At 45.4% G+C, this 14,051-nt stretch overlaps 1 protein-coding gene across 2 annotated transcripts; it reads right to left on the bottom strand.

Annotated features, from left to right (window-relative positions):
- Nucleotides 1-367: 367 nt before the first annotated feature.
- On the bottom strand, nt 368-3,024 carry LOC104646750 (transcription factor bHLH49). 2 transcript variants are annotated; one of them, XM_069296884.1, is made up of 7 exons: nt 2,138-3,024; nt 1,890-2,072; nt 1,728-1,793; nt 1,544-1,612; nt 1,002-1,073; nt 696-899; nt 368-619 (listed from the first exon to the last, which is right to left on the bottom strand). In XM_069296884.1, exons 3-7 carry the CDS (start codon nt 1,764-1,766, stop codon nt 509-511), a joined length of 495 nt encoding a protein of 164 aa, XP_069152985.1. In that variant the 5' UTR covers nt 1,767-1,793; nt 1,890-2,072; nt 2,138-3,024; the 3' UTR covers nt 368-508. The 2 variants fall into 2 exon arrangements, with proteins under 2 accessions (XP_069152985.1, XP_069152984.1); XM_069296883.1 differs by lacking the exons at nt 368-619; nt 696-899; nt 1,002-1,073; nt 1,544-1,612; nt 1,728-1,793 and having other exon boundaries at nt 1,896-2,072; nt 2,138-2,625.
- Nucleotides 3,025-14,051: the final 11,027 nt, after the last annotated feature.

Raw genomic sequence — 14,051 nt, 5'->3', positions numbered from 1 at the left:
TAATCCTTCTGCATGTTGATTCAAACTCTTTAGATTGAGTTACTCAAACTCTTCAAAACTATAATGTTGTTGCATACATGTCGGGTCCTTCAAGCATCCATCAATATTTTTGAAGAGTTTCATTACACGTCGTGTTCAGTTAAAGTACATCACATAAGATGAGACAGAAGTAATAAGTGCATGAGTACTGGTTCAAGACTTGAGATCAAACTGCAATACCTATTTTGCTTTGCATATATGTCTGGATAATGCATACTTTCCTCGAACCCTCGTTTGATATTGTTCATGAAAATGTGTCTCCTGATACAAGTTTTACTTCTTTGGTAGCCAAATTATATAGCACTCGCGAATAGAAGGAGGTCACGTGCACCATAAACACCATGTTCGTGTATTAGCTGTACAAATAAAAGTAGGAACTTCTTCATATGGAGCGCCTTGTGACGTCTTCCCATATGTTCCTTATACCCAACAAACAGGAAGTGTTAAGCAGTTAATATCTACAACAAGTTCAGGGTTCTTCTTTCATCTGGCCTGATGGCAAAGAACCTTCACGAATATGCAGGGGTGCACTCGTGCAGAGACCCATCTCGACAACATTATGTAGCTCATCATTAGGTAACTGAACACAATTAGCAAGTCAAGAAACATTCACAGTTCACTACATGAAATGAATAATGTTCAGAGTTCAGAGCTACCTGCGATGAACGCTCTTTGTAGCCACCACTCGTAACAGCTAAAAAAGGATAGATAGATTTAAGTAATGTATCGATGGAGTTTCCCGAACCAGGAAGACCTGAATGAACCAGGCCTCGTTGCAGTTGATGTGAGGACTGATACGGCACTGTAAGATCAGGTGCAAAAGCAAGTGAGGATGAAGTACCTGCTCGTGAATGCAGAATCTGCAAGAAGAATTCAAGAATGTTATTATTCTTAAGAAACTAGAAACTATGCACCATGTTCTGCTTCATGTTTAACTCCCAGAAAAGTGCATTGGTTCTTACTTCTTTCGCAAGGAGCGCATCAATATTAAAATCCAACCGCGGGTTTATAGTTGCAAGCTTCATTGAGAGGAACTGAGAGAACAAGAAGTCCAGTCATTCTCAAACATATATACTGCAAAACCTCTTAGATGCACCTGATTTTGCAAGAAACAAGCAAAACAACAAAAATGCATCCTTAATGCACTCACAGATTCGGGTATGCATGAGTTGGGGAAAGGGTGTAATACACAGCCTTACCCTGCATTTCTACAAGAGGCTGTCTCTACGGCTTAGATCCGTGAAGTCCTGGTCACATGACAACAACTTTACCAATTAACTGAAGGCACCCAATAAAACTAATCAGATACTAGTGATCATAAATCAATGAAGCATTTTGTGGACAGTAGATGCAAGTGAATTACATTTTAAGACTAGACATGATATAGCAACACCAAAAAGGAGGGGGGAAAGGTAAAAGAAGAGGGGCAAATCATTCATTAGACATCATCATCTGAACCAACACAAAAATGGAGTTCACAAAAAAAAAGGAGTAAAGAGCATACCTCAACCTGTCTTTGAAGAGATTGTACATAATTAATGATTTCATCAAGCATTACTGCTTTCCCTGTGACCTGCGAAATCACCGGCTCTCGCTCAGGATATATTAAGAACAGATACTAATTGTTATATTGGATGTTTTAGAAAAAGAAGCTGTTAACTAAAAAAGAAACAGTACAACAAAAGTACCTTGTTGCAACCAGGTACAAGATCCTGAAGAAATTTCATCCGTTCGCTGATCTTCTCCCTCCTTAGCTGCATTAAAATAAAAGCAATTAAGACAAATCTGAAAGAACTACAACATGCTATCTTCACTACAACTTGTTAAAGTTTCTATTCTTGAAGTCTTACTCTTTCTGCAAGACTATGGCTGTTTGTTGCCTGGTCTCTTCGAGCTCAGATATGTATGTAGCCTTCTTTAGGTGGATCCTCATTCTTTCCACCAGGCCTGCAGGCAATGGAATTCAAGTTTTGCTCTTTTGCCAGTTCAGCTGGTTGTTGTTGTGCTCCATTCATTTGATCAAATTCTGCATCCTGACCAAATGACAAGAAACTTTAATATACAAGAACTAGCACAAAACAATATAAAAAATTTATACCTGACCACTTCTTTTCCTTTTCCTTGAACCAAGGCACCTAGCAGAAGAATATCCACCCTCCACTTCTTCTTGATGTCCACTACATTCAGACTCATTTTCAGAGATGCCAACACATTCCTTTGCTTCACCCTGAGACTTAACAAAGTTTACATTTTTATCATTCTTGAGGGGGCTTCTATCTGTGTGTTCATATTCAAGAGGTAAAGGAACATCCTGATCAGAACTTTCAACTGCATTTCTCATCTGTTTCTTTTGACTGATTGCAGTAGAAGGCGAATCGAATACATCTTGTGATTCTCCGAAGATCAGTCCGTTGTGATACGTATTAAAGGAATTAGGAATAGCAAAGGGGTTCATCATATCACCAACTTTCTCTCCACTGAATCATGAAAATCTTGTAACTCTCTCAATAAAACCTGAATCAGCTGTCAATTGAGTTAAGCTTTGAGGAACCATACTAAACGTGCCTCCTTTCGACATAGCATTTGGTTGAGTCCAATCCAACACAGTTGCAGCACCAGGATTCATTGGAATATTAGTACCACATAAGCCTACGTTTGATAAACTTATAGGATTACCCCAAACACTAACACAGAACGAATCGATAATTCGATTAGATGCATTTATCAGATTACTACCACTGAATTGCCAATCTTTTGGCTCAGCATCATCCATGCTAACAATATTCATCTTTTAAAAGTCTAGCAAATCCACCAAACTCAAACAAACAAAAAAGAGTTTGGCTACTTCACAAGACACTCATTGTTGTGTATTTGACAATCTTCATTCAATCATATTTAAGCAACTTTAGATCATATTCTCAAAATTTATAGTTCAACAAGATTAGAAACAATACAGAAAACTCCAAAGCATGCAAAAAAAAAAAACAGTGGAAATTGAAAATTGAAGAAATAAGTAATAATCAAGAACTCAAAATATATTGAAACTATTATCATAACAGAGAAACCCCACAACCCCAAACAACATAATTATCCAAGAAAACACATTCTAAGTTCAATAAAGAGGAAAACCATTTAACTGCAACATCATAAATGTTCATTTAAAAGACCTAGTCAGAAGGAAAACAGACACACATACCTAAGCTTAGCTCTGAAACAGAAAAAGACATGACTAAATTATGTGCTACTCTATACACCAATTTGTGATGGCCAACCGTATGCATAGACAAGGTGTTGACGGACGGCCACGAAAAAATTTGGCATTTTTGACGTCGGAATCCGGATCACCCAAAAAATGTTGTGCTATAGCACACGAAAATCGTCGAAATGAGGCGTATGCTGGCTTCGGGGCTCGTTTGACCCTCCAAATGTTCCGGACAAGCCACGATGGCCAACCGTATGCATAGACAAGGTCTTGACAGACGTCCACGAAAAAATTTGGCATTTTTGACGTCGGAATCCGGATCACCCAAAAAATGGTGTGCTTTGGAGCTCGTTTGACCCTCCAAATAGGCCGGACAAGCCGTGATGGCCAACTGTATGCATAGGCAAGGTCTTGACGGATGTCCACGAAAAAATTTGGCATTTTTGACGTCGGAATCCGGATCACCCAAAAAATGGTGTGCTATAGCACACAAAAATCGTCGAAATGAGGCGTATGCTCGCTTCGTGGCTCGTTTGACCCTCCAAATGGGCCGGACAAGCCGTGATGGCCAACCGTATGCATAGACAAGGTCTTGACGTACGTCCATGAACAAATTTGGCATTTTGGACGTCGGAATCCGGATCACCCAAAAAATGGTGTGCTATAGCACACGAAAATCGTCGAAATGAGGCGTATGCTCGCTTCGGGGCTCGTTTGACCCTCCAAATTGGCCGGACAAGCCGTGATGGCCAACCGTATGCATAGAAAAGGTCTTGACGGACGTTCACAAAAAATTTTGGCATTTTTGGTGTCGGAATCCGGATCACCCAAAAAATGGTGTGCTATAGCACACGAAAATCGTCAAAATGAGGCGTATACTCACTTCAAGGCTCGTTTGACCCTCCAAATGGGCCGGACAAGCCGTGATGGCAAACCGTATGCATAGACAAGGTATTGACGGGCGTCCACAAAAAAATTTGGCATTTTTGATGTCGGAATCCGGATCACCCAAAAAATGGTGTGCTATATCACACGAAAATCGTCGAAATGAGGCGTATGCTGGCTTCGGGGCTCGTTTGACCCTCCAAATGTGCCGAACAAGCCATGATGGCCAACCGTATGCATAGACAAGGTCTTGACGGATGTCCACGAACAAATTTGGCGTTTTTGACATCGGAATTCGGATCACCCAAAAAATGGTGTGCTATTGCACATGAAAATCGTCGAAATGAGGCGATGCTCGCTTCAGGGCTCGTTTGACCCTCCAAATGGGTCGGACAAGCCGTGATGGCCAACCGTATGGATAGACAAGTTCTTGATGGACGTCCACGAAAAACTTTGGCATTTTTGACGTCGGAATCCGGATCACCCAAAAATGGTGTGCTATAGCACACGAAAATCGTCGAAATGAGGCGTATGCTCGCTTCGGGGCTTGTTTGACCCTCCAAATGGGCCGGACAAGCCGTGATGGCCAACCGTATGCATAGACAAGGTCTTGACGTACGTCCACGAACAAATTTGGCATTTTGGACGTCAGAATCCGGATCACCCAAAAAATGGTGTGCTATAGCACACGAAAATCGTCGAAATGAGGCGTATGCTCGCTTCGGGGCTCGTTTAACCCTCCAAATGGGTCGGACAAGCCGTGATGGCCAACCGTATGCATAGACAAGGTCTTTATGGACGTCCACAAAAAAATTTGGGATTTTCGACGTCGGAATCCGGATCACCCAAAAAATAGTGTGCTATAGCACACGAAAATCGTCGAAATGAGGCGTATGCTCGCTTCGGGGCTTGTTTGACCCTCCATATGGGCTGGACAAGCCGTGATGGACAACCGTATGCATAGACAAGGTCTTGACGGATGTCCACAAAAATATTTGGCATTTTTGACGTCAGAATCCGGATCACCAAAAAAATGGTGTGCTATAGCACACGAAAATCATCGAAATGAGGCGTATGCTCGCTTCGGGGCTCGTTTGACCCTCCAAATGGGCCGTACAAGCCGTGATGGCCAACCGCATGGATAGACAAGTTCTTGACGGACGTCCACGAACAAATTTGGCATTTTTGACGTCAGAATCCGGATCACCCAAAAAATGGTGGCTATAGCACACGAAAATCGTCGAAAGGAGGCGTATGCTCGCTTCGGGGCTCGTTTGACCCTCCAAATGGGACGGAGAAGCCGTTATGGACAACCGTATGCATAGAAAAGGTCTTGATGGACGTCCACGAACAAATTTGGCATTTTTGACGTCGAAATCCGGATCACCCAAAAAATGGTGTGCTATAGCACACGAAAATCGTCGAAATGAGGCGTATGCTCGCTTCGGGGATCGTTTGACCTTCCAAATAGGCCGGACAAGCCGTGATGACCAACCGTATGCATAGACAAGGTCTTGACGGACGTCCACGAACAAATTTTGCATTTTTAACGTCGGAATCCGAATAAGCCAAAAAATCGTCGAAATGAGGCGTATGCTCGCTTCGGGGCTCGTTTGACCCTCCAAATGACCCGGACAAGCCGTGATGTCCAACCGTATGCATAGACAAGGTCTTGACGGACGTCCACGAACAAATTTTGCATTTTTACCGTCGGAATCCGGATAACCCAAAAAATCATCGAAATGAGGCGTATGCTCGCTTCGGGGCTTGTTTAACCCTCCAAATGGCCCGGACAAGCCATGATGGCCAACCGTATGCATAGAGAAGGTCTTGACGGACGTCCACGAAAAAATTTGGCATTTTTGACGTCAGAATCAAGATCACCCAAAAAATGGTGTGCTATTGCATACGAAAATCGTCGAAATGAGGCATATGCTCGCTTCGGGGATCGTTTTACCCTCCAAATGGGCCGGACAAGCCGTGATGTCCAACCGTAGGAATAGAAGAGGTCTTGACGGACGCCCACGAATAAATTTGGCATTTTTGACGTCGGAATCCGGATCACCCAAAAAATGGTGTGCTATAGCACAGGAAAATCGTTGAAATGAGGCGTATGCTCGCTTCGGGGCTCGTTTGACCCTCCAAATGGGCCGGACAAGCCGTGATGGCCAAACGTATGCATAGACAAGGTCTTGAAGGACGTCCACGAACAAATTTGGCATTTTTGACGTCGGAATCCGGATCACCCAAAAAATGGTGTGCTATAGCACACGAAAATCGTCGAAATGAGGCGTATGCTCGCTTCGGGGCTCGTTTGACCCTCCAAATGAGCCGGACAAGCCGTGATGGACAACCGTATGCATAGACAAGGTCTTGACAGACGTCCATGAAAACATTTGGCATTTTTGACGTCGGAATCCGGATAACCCAAAAAATCGTCGAAATGAGGCGTATGCTCGCTTCGGGGCTTGTTTGACCCTCCAAATGGACTGGACAAGTCGTGATGGCAAACCGTATGCATATAAAAGGTCTTGACGGACGTCCACGAAAAAATTTGGCATTTTCGACGTTGGAATCCGGATCACCCAAAAAATGGTGTGCTATAGCACACGAAAATCATCAAAATGAGGCGTATGCTTGCTTCGGGGCTCGTTTGACCCTCCAAATGGGATAGACAAGCCGTGATGGCCGAACGTATGCATAGACAAGGTCTTGACGGACATCCACGAACAAATTTGGCATTTTTGACATCGGAATCCGAATCACCCAAAAAATGTTGTGCTATAGCAAACAAAAATCATCGAAATGAGGCGTATGCTCACTTCAGGGATCGTTTGAACCTCCAAATGGGCCGGAAAAGCCGTTATGGCCAACATTATGCATAAACAAGGTCTTGACGGACGTCCACGAACAAATTTGGCATTTTTGTCGTCGGAATCCGGATCACCAAAAAAATGGTGTGCTATAGCATACGAAAATCGTCGAAATGAGGCGTATGCTCGCTTCGGGGCTCGTTTTACCCTCCAAATGGGCCGGACAAGCCGTGATGTCATACCGTAGGCATAGAAAAGGTCTTGACGGACACCCACGAATAAATTTGGCATTTTTGACGTCGGAATCCGGATCACCCAAAAAATGTTGTGCTATAGTACACGAAAATCATCGAAATGAGGCGTATGCTTGCTTCGGGGCTCGTTTGACCCTCCAAATGGGCGGGACAAGCCGTGATGGCCAACCGTATGCATAGACAAGTTCTTGACGGACGTCTACGAAAAAATTTGGCATTTTGACATCGGAATCCGGATCACCTAAAAAATTGTGTGCAGCACACGAAAATCGTCGAAATGAGGTGTATGCTCACTTCGGGGCTCGTTTGACCTTCCAAATGGGCCGGACAAGCCGTGATGTCCAACCGTATGCATAGAAAAGGTCTTGACGGACATCCACAAACAAATTTGGCATTTTTGACATCAGAATCCGTATCACCCAAAAAATGGTGTGCTATAGCACACGAAAATCGTCGAAATGAGGCGTATGCTCGCTTTGGGGCTCGTTGGACCCTCCAAATGGACCGGACAAGCCGTGATGGCCAACCGTATGCATATACAAGGTCTTGACGGACGTCCACGAATAAATTTGGCATTTTTGACGTCGGAATCTGGATCACCCAAAAAATGGTGTGCTATAGCACACAAAAATCGTCGAAATGAAGCGTATCCTCGCTTCGGGGCTCGTTTGACCCTCCAAATGGGCTAGAAAAGCCGTAATAGCCAACCGTATGCATAAACAAGATCTTGACGGACGTCCACGAAAAAATTTTGCATTTTTGACGTCGGAATCCGGATCACCCAAAAAATGGTGTGCTATAGTACACGAAAATCGTCGAAATGAGGCGTATGATCTCTTTGGGGCTCGTTTGACCCTCCAAATGGGCCGTACAAGCCGTGATGGACAACCGTATGCATAGAAAAGGTCTTGACGGACGTCCACGAACAAATTTGGCATTTTTGACGTCGGAATCCGGATCACCCAAAAAATGGTGTGCTATAGCACACGAAAATCGTCGAAATGAGGCGTATGCTCGCTTCGGGGCCTGTTTGACCCTCCAAATGGGCCGGACAAGCCGTGATGACCAACCGTATGCATAGACAAGGTCTTGACGGACGTCCACGAACAAATTTGGCATTTTTGACGTCGGAATCCGGATCACCCAAAAAATGGTGTGCTATAGCAAACGAAAATCGTCAAATGAGGCGTATGCTCGCTTCGGGCTCGTTTGACCCTCCAAATGGGCCGGACAAGCCGTGATGGCCAACCGTATGCATAGAAAAGGTCTTGACGGACGTCCACAAACAAATTTGGCATTTTTGACGTCGGAATCCGGATGACCCAAAAAATGGTGTGCTATAGCACACGAAAATCGTCAAAATGAAGCGTATCCTCGCTTCGGGGCTCGTTTGACTCTCCAAATGGCCTAGAAAAGCCGTGATGGCCAACCGTATGCATAAACAAGGTCTTGACGGACGTCCACGAAAAAATTTGGCATTTTTGACGTCGGAATCCGGATCACCCAAAAAATGGTGTGCTATAGCACACGTAAATCGTCAAACTGAGGCGTATGCTCGCTTCGGGACTTGTTTGACCTTCCAAATGGGCCGGACAAGCTGTTATGACCAACCGTATGCACAGACAAGGTCTTGATGGACGTCCATAAACAAATTTGGCATTTTTGACGTCGGAATCCGGATCACCCAAAAAATGGTGTGCTATAGCACACGAAAATCATCGAAATGAGGCGTATGCTCGCTTCGGGGCTCGTTTGACCCTCCAAATGGGCCCGACAAGCCGTGATGGCCAACCGTATGCATTGACATGGTCTTGACGGACGTCCACGAACAAATTTGGCATTTTTGACGTCGAAATCCGGATCACCCAAAAAATGGTATGCTATAGCACACGAAAATCGTCGAAATGAGGCGTATGCTCGCTTCGGGGCTCGTTTGACCCTCCAAATGGGCCGGACAAGCTGTTATGGACAACCGTATGCATAGACAAGGTCTTGACGGACGTCCACGAACAAATTTGGCATTTTTGACGTCGGAATCCGGATCACCCAAAAAATGATGTGCTATAGCACACGAAAATCGTCGAAATGAGGCGTATGCTTGCTTCGGGGCTTGTTTGACCCTCCAAATGGGACGGACAAGCCATGATGAACAACCGTATGCATAGATAATGTCTTGACGGACGTTCACGAAAAAATTTGGCATTTTTGACGTCGGAATACGGATCACCCAAAAAATGGTGTGCTATAGCACACGAAAATCGTCGAAATGAGGCGTATGCTCACTTCGGGGCTCGTTTGACCCTCCAAATGGACCGGACAAGCAATGATGGCCAACCGAATGCATAGACAAGGTCTTGACGGACGTCCACAAAAAAATTTGGCATTTTTGATGTCCGAATCCGGATCACCAAAAAAATGGTATGCTATAGCACACGAAAATCGTCGAAATGAGGCGTATGCTCACTTCGGGGCTCGTTTGACCCTCCAAATGGGCCGGACAAGCCGTGATGGCAAACCGTATGCATAGACAAGGTATTGACGGACGTCCACAAAAAATTTTCGTATTTTTGATGTCGGAATCCGGATCACCCAAAAAATGGTGTGCTATAATAGCACACGAAAATCGTCGAAATGAGGAGTATGCTGGCTTCGGGGCTCGTTTGACCCTCCAAATGGGCCGGACAAGCCATGATGGCCAACCGTATGCATAGACAAGGTCTTGACGGACGTCCACGAAAAAATTTAGCAATTTTGACGTCAGAATCCGGATCACCCAAAAAATGGTGTGCTATAGCACACGAAAATTATCGAAATGAGGCGTATGCTCGCTTCGGGGCTCGTTTGACCCTCCAAATGGGCCGTACAAGCCGTGATGTCCAACCGTATGCATAGACAAGGTCTTGACGGACGTCCACGAACAAATTTGGCATTTTTGACGTTGAAATCCGGATCACCCAAAAATTGGTGTGCTATAGCACACGAAAATCGTCGAAATGAGGGGTATGCTCGCTTCGGGGCTCGTTTGACCCTCCAAATGGGCCGGACAAGCCGTGATAGCCAACCGTATGCATACAAAAGGTCTTGACGGAACTCCACGAACAAATTTGGCATTTTTGACGTCGGAATCCGGATCACCCAAAAAATGGTGTGCTATTCCACATGAAAATCGTCGAAATGAGGCGTATGCTCGCTTCAAGGCTCGTTTGACCCTCCAAATGGGCCAGACAAGCCGTGATGGACAACCGTATGCATAGAAAAGGTCTTGACGGACATCCACGAACAAATTTGGCATTTTGGACATCGGAATCCGAATCACCCGAAAAATGGTGTGCTATAGCAAACAAAAATCGTCGAAATAAGGCGTATGCTCACTTCAGGGCTCGTTTGACCCTCCAAATGGGCCAGACAAGCCGTGATGGCCAACCGTATGCATAGACAAGTTCTTGACGGTTGTCCACGAAAACATTTGGCATTTTTGACGTCGGAATCCGGATCACCCAAAAAATGGTGTGTTATAGCACACGAAAATCGTCGAAATGAGGCGTATGCTCGCTTCAGGGCTCGTTTGACCCTCCAAATGGGCCGGAGAAGCCGTGATGGACAACCGTATGCATAGATAAGGTCTTGACGGACGTCCACGAAAACATTTGGCATTTTTGACGTCAGAATCCGGATCACCCAAAAAATGGTGTGCTATTGCACATGAAAATCGTCAAAATGAGGCGTATGCTCGCTTCAAGGCTCGTTTGACTTTCCAAATGGGCCAGACAAGCCGTGATGGCCAACCGTATGCATAGAAAAGGTCTTGACGGACATCCACGAACAAATTTGGCATTTTGGACATCGGAATCCGGATCACCCAAAAAATGGTGTGCTATAGCACACGAAAATCGTCGAAATGAGGCGTATGCTAACTTCAGGGCTCGTTTGACCCTCCAAATGGGCCAGACAAGCCGTGATGGCCAACCGTATGCATAGACAAGGTCTTGACGGACGTCCACAAACAAATTTTGCATTTTTGACATCGGAATCCGTATCACCCAAAAAATGGTGTGCTATAGCACACGAAAATCGTCGAAATGAGGCGTATGCTCGCTTCAGGGCTCGTTTGACTCTCCAAATGGGCCGGAGAAGCCGTGATGGCCAACCGTATGCATAGGTAAGGTCTTGACGGACGTCCACGAAAACATTTTGCATTTTTGACGTCATAATCTGGATCACCCAAAAAATGGTGTGCTATAGCACATGAAAATCGTCGAAATGAGGCGTATGCTCGCTTCAAGGCTCGTTTGACCCTCCAAATGGGCCAGACAAGCCGTGATGGCCAATCGTATGCATAGAAAAGATCTTGACGGACATCCACGAACAAATTTGGCATTTTGGACATCGGAATCTGGATTACCCAAAAAATGGTGTGCTATAGCACACGAAAATCGTCGAAATGAGGCGTACGCTCACTTCAGGGCTCGTTTGACCCTCCAAATGGGCCAGACAAGCCGTGATGGCCAACCGTATGCATAGACAAGGTCTTGACGGACGTCCACAAACAAATTTGGCATTTTTGACGTTGAAATCCGGATCACCCAAAAAATGGTGTGCTATAGCACACGAAAATCATCGAAATGAGGCGTATGCTCGCTTTGGGACTCGTTTGACCCTCCAAATGGGCTGTACAAGCTGTGATGGCCAACCGTTTGCATAGACAAGGTCTTGACGGACGTCCACAAAAAAATTTGGCATTTTTGACGTCAGCTTCCGGCTCACCCAAAAAATGGTGTGCTATAGCACACGAAAATCATCGAAATGAGGCGTATGCTAGCTTCGGGGCTCGTTTGACCCTCCAAATGGGATAGACAAGCCGTGATGGCCAAACGTATGCATAGACAAGGTCTTGACGGACGTCCACGAACAAATTTTGCATTTTTGACATCGTAATCCGGATCACCCAAAAAATGTTGTGCTATAGCACACGAAAATCATCGAAATGAGGCGTATGCTCACTTTAGGGCTCGTTTGACCCTCCAAATGGGCCGCACAAGCCGTTATGGCCAACCTTATGCATAAACAAGGTCATCACGGACGTCCACGAACAAATTTGGTATTTTTGACGTCGGAATCCGGATCACCCAAAAAATGGTGTGCTATAGCACACGAAAATCGTCGAAATGAGGCGTATGCTCACTTCGGGGCTCGTTTGACCCTCCAAATGGGCCGGACAATCCGTGATGGCCAACCGTGTGCATAGACAAGGTCTTGTCGGACGTCCACGAACAAATTTGGCATTTTTGACATCGGAATCCGGATCACCCAAAAAATGGTGTGCTATAGCACACGAAAATCGTCGAAATGAGGCGTATGCTAACTTCAGGGCTCGTTTGACCCTCCAAATGGGCCAGACAAGCCGTGATGACCAACCGTATGCATAGACAAGGTCTTGACGGACGTCCACAAACAAATTTTGCATTTTTGACATCGGAATCCGTATCACCCAAAAAATGGTGTGCTATAGCACACGAAAATCGTCGAAATGAGGCGTATGCTCGCTTCAGGGCTCGTTTGACTCTCCAAATGGGCCGGAGAAGCCGTGATGGCCAACCGTATGCATAGATAAGGTCTTGACGGACGTCCACGAAAACATTTTGCATTTTTGACATCATAATCCGGATCACCCAAAAAATGGTGTGCTATAGCACATGAAAATCTTCGAAATGAGGCGTATGCTCGCTTCAAGGCTCGTTTGACCCTCCAAATGGGCCAGACAAGCCGTGATGGCCAACCGTATGCATAGAAAAGATCTTGACGGACATCCACGAACAAATTTGGCATTTTGGACATCGGAATCCGGATTACCCAAAAAATGGTGTGCTATAGCACACGAAAATCGTCGAAATGAGGCGTACGCTCACTTCAGGGCTCGTTTGACCCTCCAAATGGGCCAGACAAGCCGTGATGGCCAACCGTATGCATAGACAAGGTCTTGACGGGCGTCCACAAACAAATTTGGCATTTTTGACGTTGAAATCCGGATCACCCAAAAAATGGTGTGCTATAGCACACGAAAATCATCGAAATGAGGCGTATGCTCGCTTTGGGACTCGTTTGACCCTCTAAATGGGCTGTACAAGCTGTGATGGCCAACCGTTTGCATAGACAAGGTCTTGACGGACGTCCACAAAAAAATTTGGCATTTTTGACGTCAGCTTCCGGCTCACCCAAAAAATGGTGTGCTATAGCACACGAAAATCATCGAAATAAGGCGTATGCTAGCTTCGGGGCTCGTTTGACCCTCCAAATGGGATAGACAAGCCGTGATGGCCAAACGTATGCATAGACAAGGTCTTGACGGACGTCCACGAATAAATTTTGCATTTTTGACATCGGAATCCGGATCACCCAAAAAATGTTGTGCTATAGCACACGAAAATCATCGAAATGAGGCGTATGCTCACTTCAGGGCTCGTTTGACCCTCCAAATGGGCCGCACAAGCCGTTATGGCCAACCTTATGCATAAACAAGGTCATCACGGACGTCCACGAACAAATTTGGTATTTTTGACGTCGGAATCCGGATCACCCAAAAAATGGTGTGCTATAGCACACGAAAATCGTCGAAATGAGGCGTATGCTCACTTCGGGGCTCGTTTGACCCTCCAAATGGGCCGGACAATCCGTGATGGCCAACCGTGTGCATAGACAAGGTCTTGTCGGACGTCCACGAACAAATTTGGCATTTTTGACATCGGAATCCGGATCACCCAAAAAATGGTGTGCTATAGCACACGAAAATCGTCGAAATAAGGCGTATGCTCGCTTCGGGGCTCGTTTGACCCTCCAAATGGGACGGACAAGCCGCGATGG

The sequence above is a fragment of the Solanum lycopersicum genome, chromosome 4 (assembly GCF_036512215.1).
Source record: "Solanum lycopersicum chromosome 4, SLM_r2.1".
In the NCBI taxonomy this organism is placed as follows: domain Eukaryota; kingdom Viridiplantae; phylum Streptophyta; class Magnoliopsida; order Solanales; family Solanaceae; genus Solanum; species Solanum lycopersicum.
The sequence above is the reverse complement of the archived record's forward strand: the minus strand, read 5'-3'. Positions and strand labels throughout refer to the sequence as shown.

Excerpts from the sequence above, each read along its gene's own strand:
- LOC104646750 (XM_069296883.1), bottom strand. The coding sequence starts at position 2,497 with ATGATGAACCCCTTTGCTATTCCTAATTCCTTTAATACGTATCACAAC. Across the intron at positions 2,073-2,137 it reads AAAGGAAAAGAAGTGGTCAG|GATGCAGAATTTGATCAAAT; the intron begins GTATAAATTTTT and ends TCATTTGGTCAG.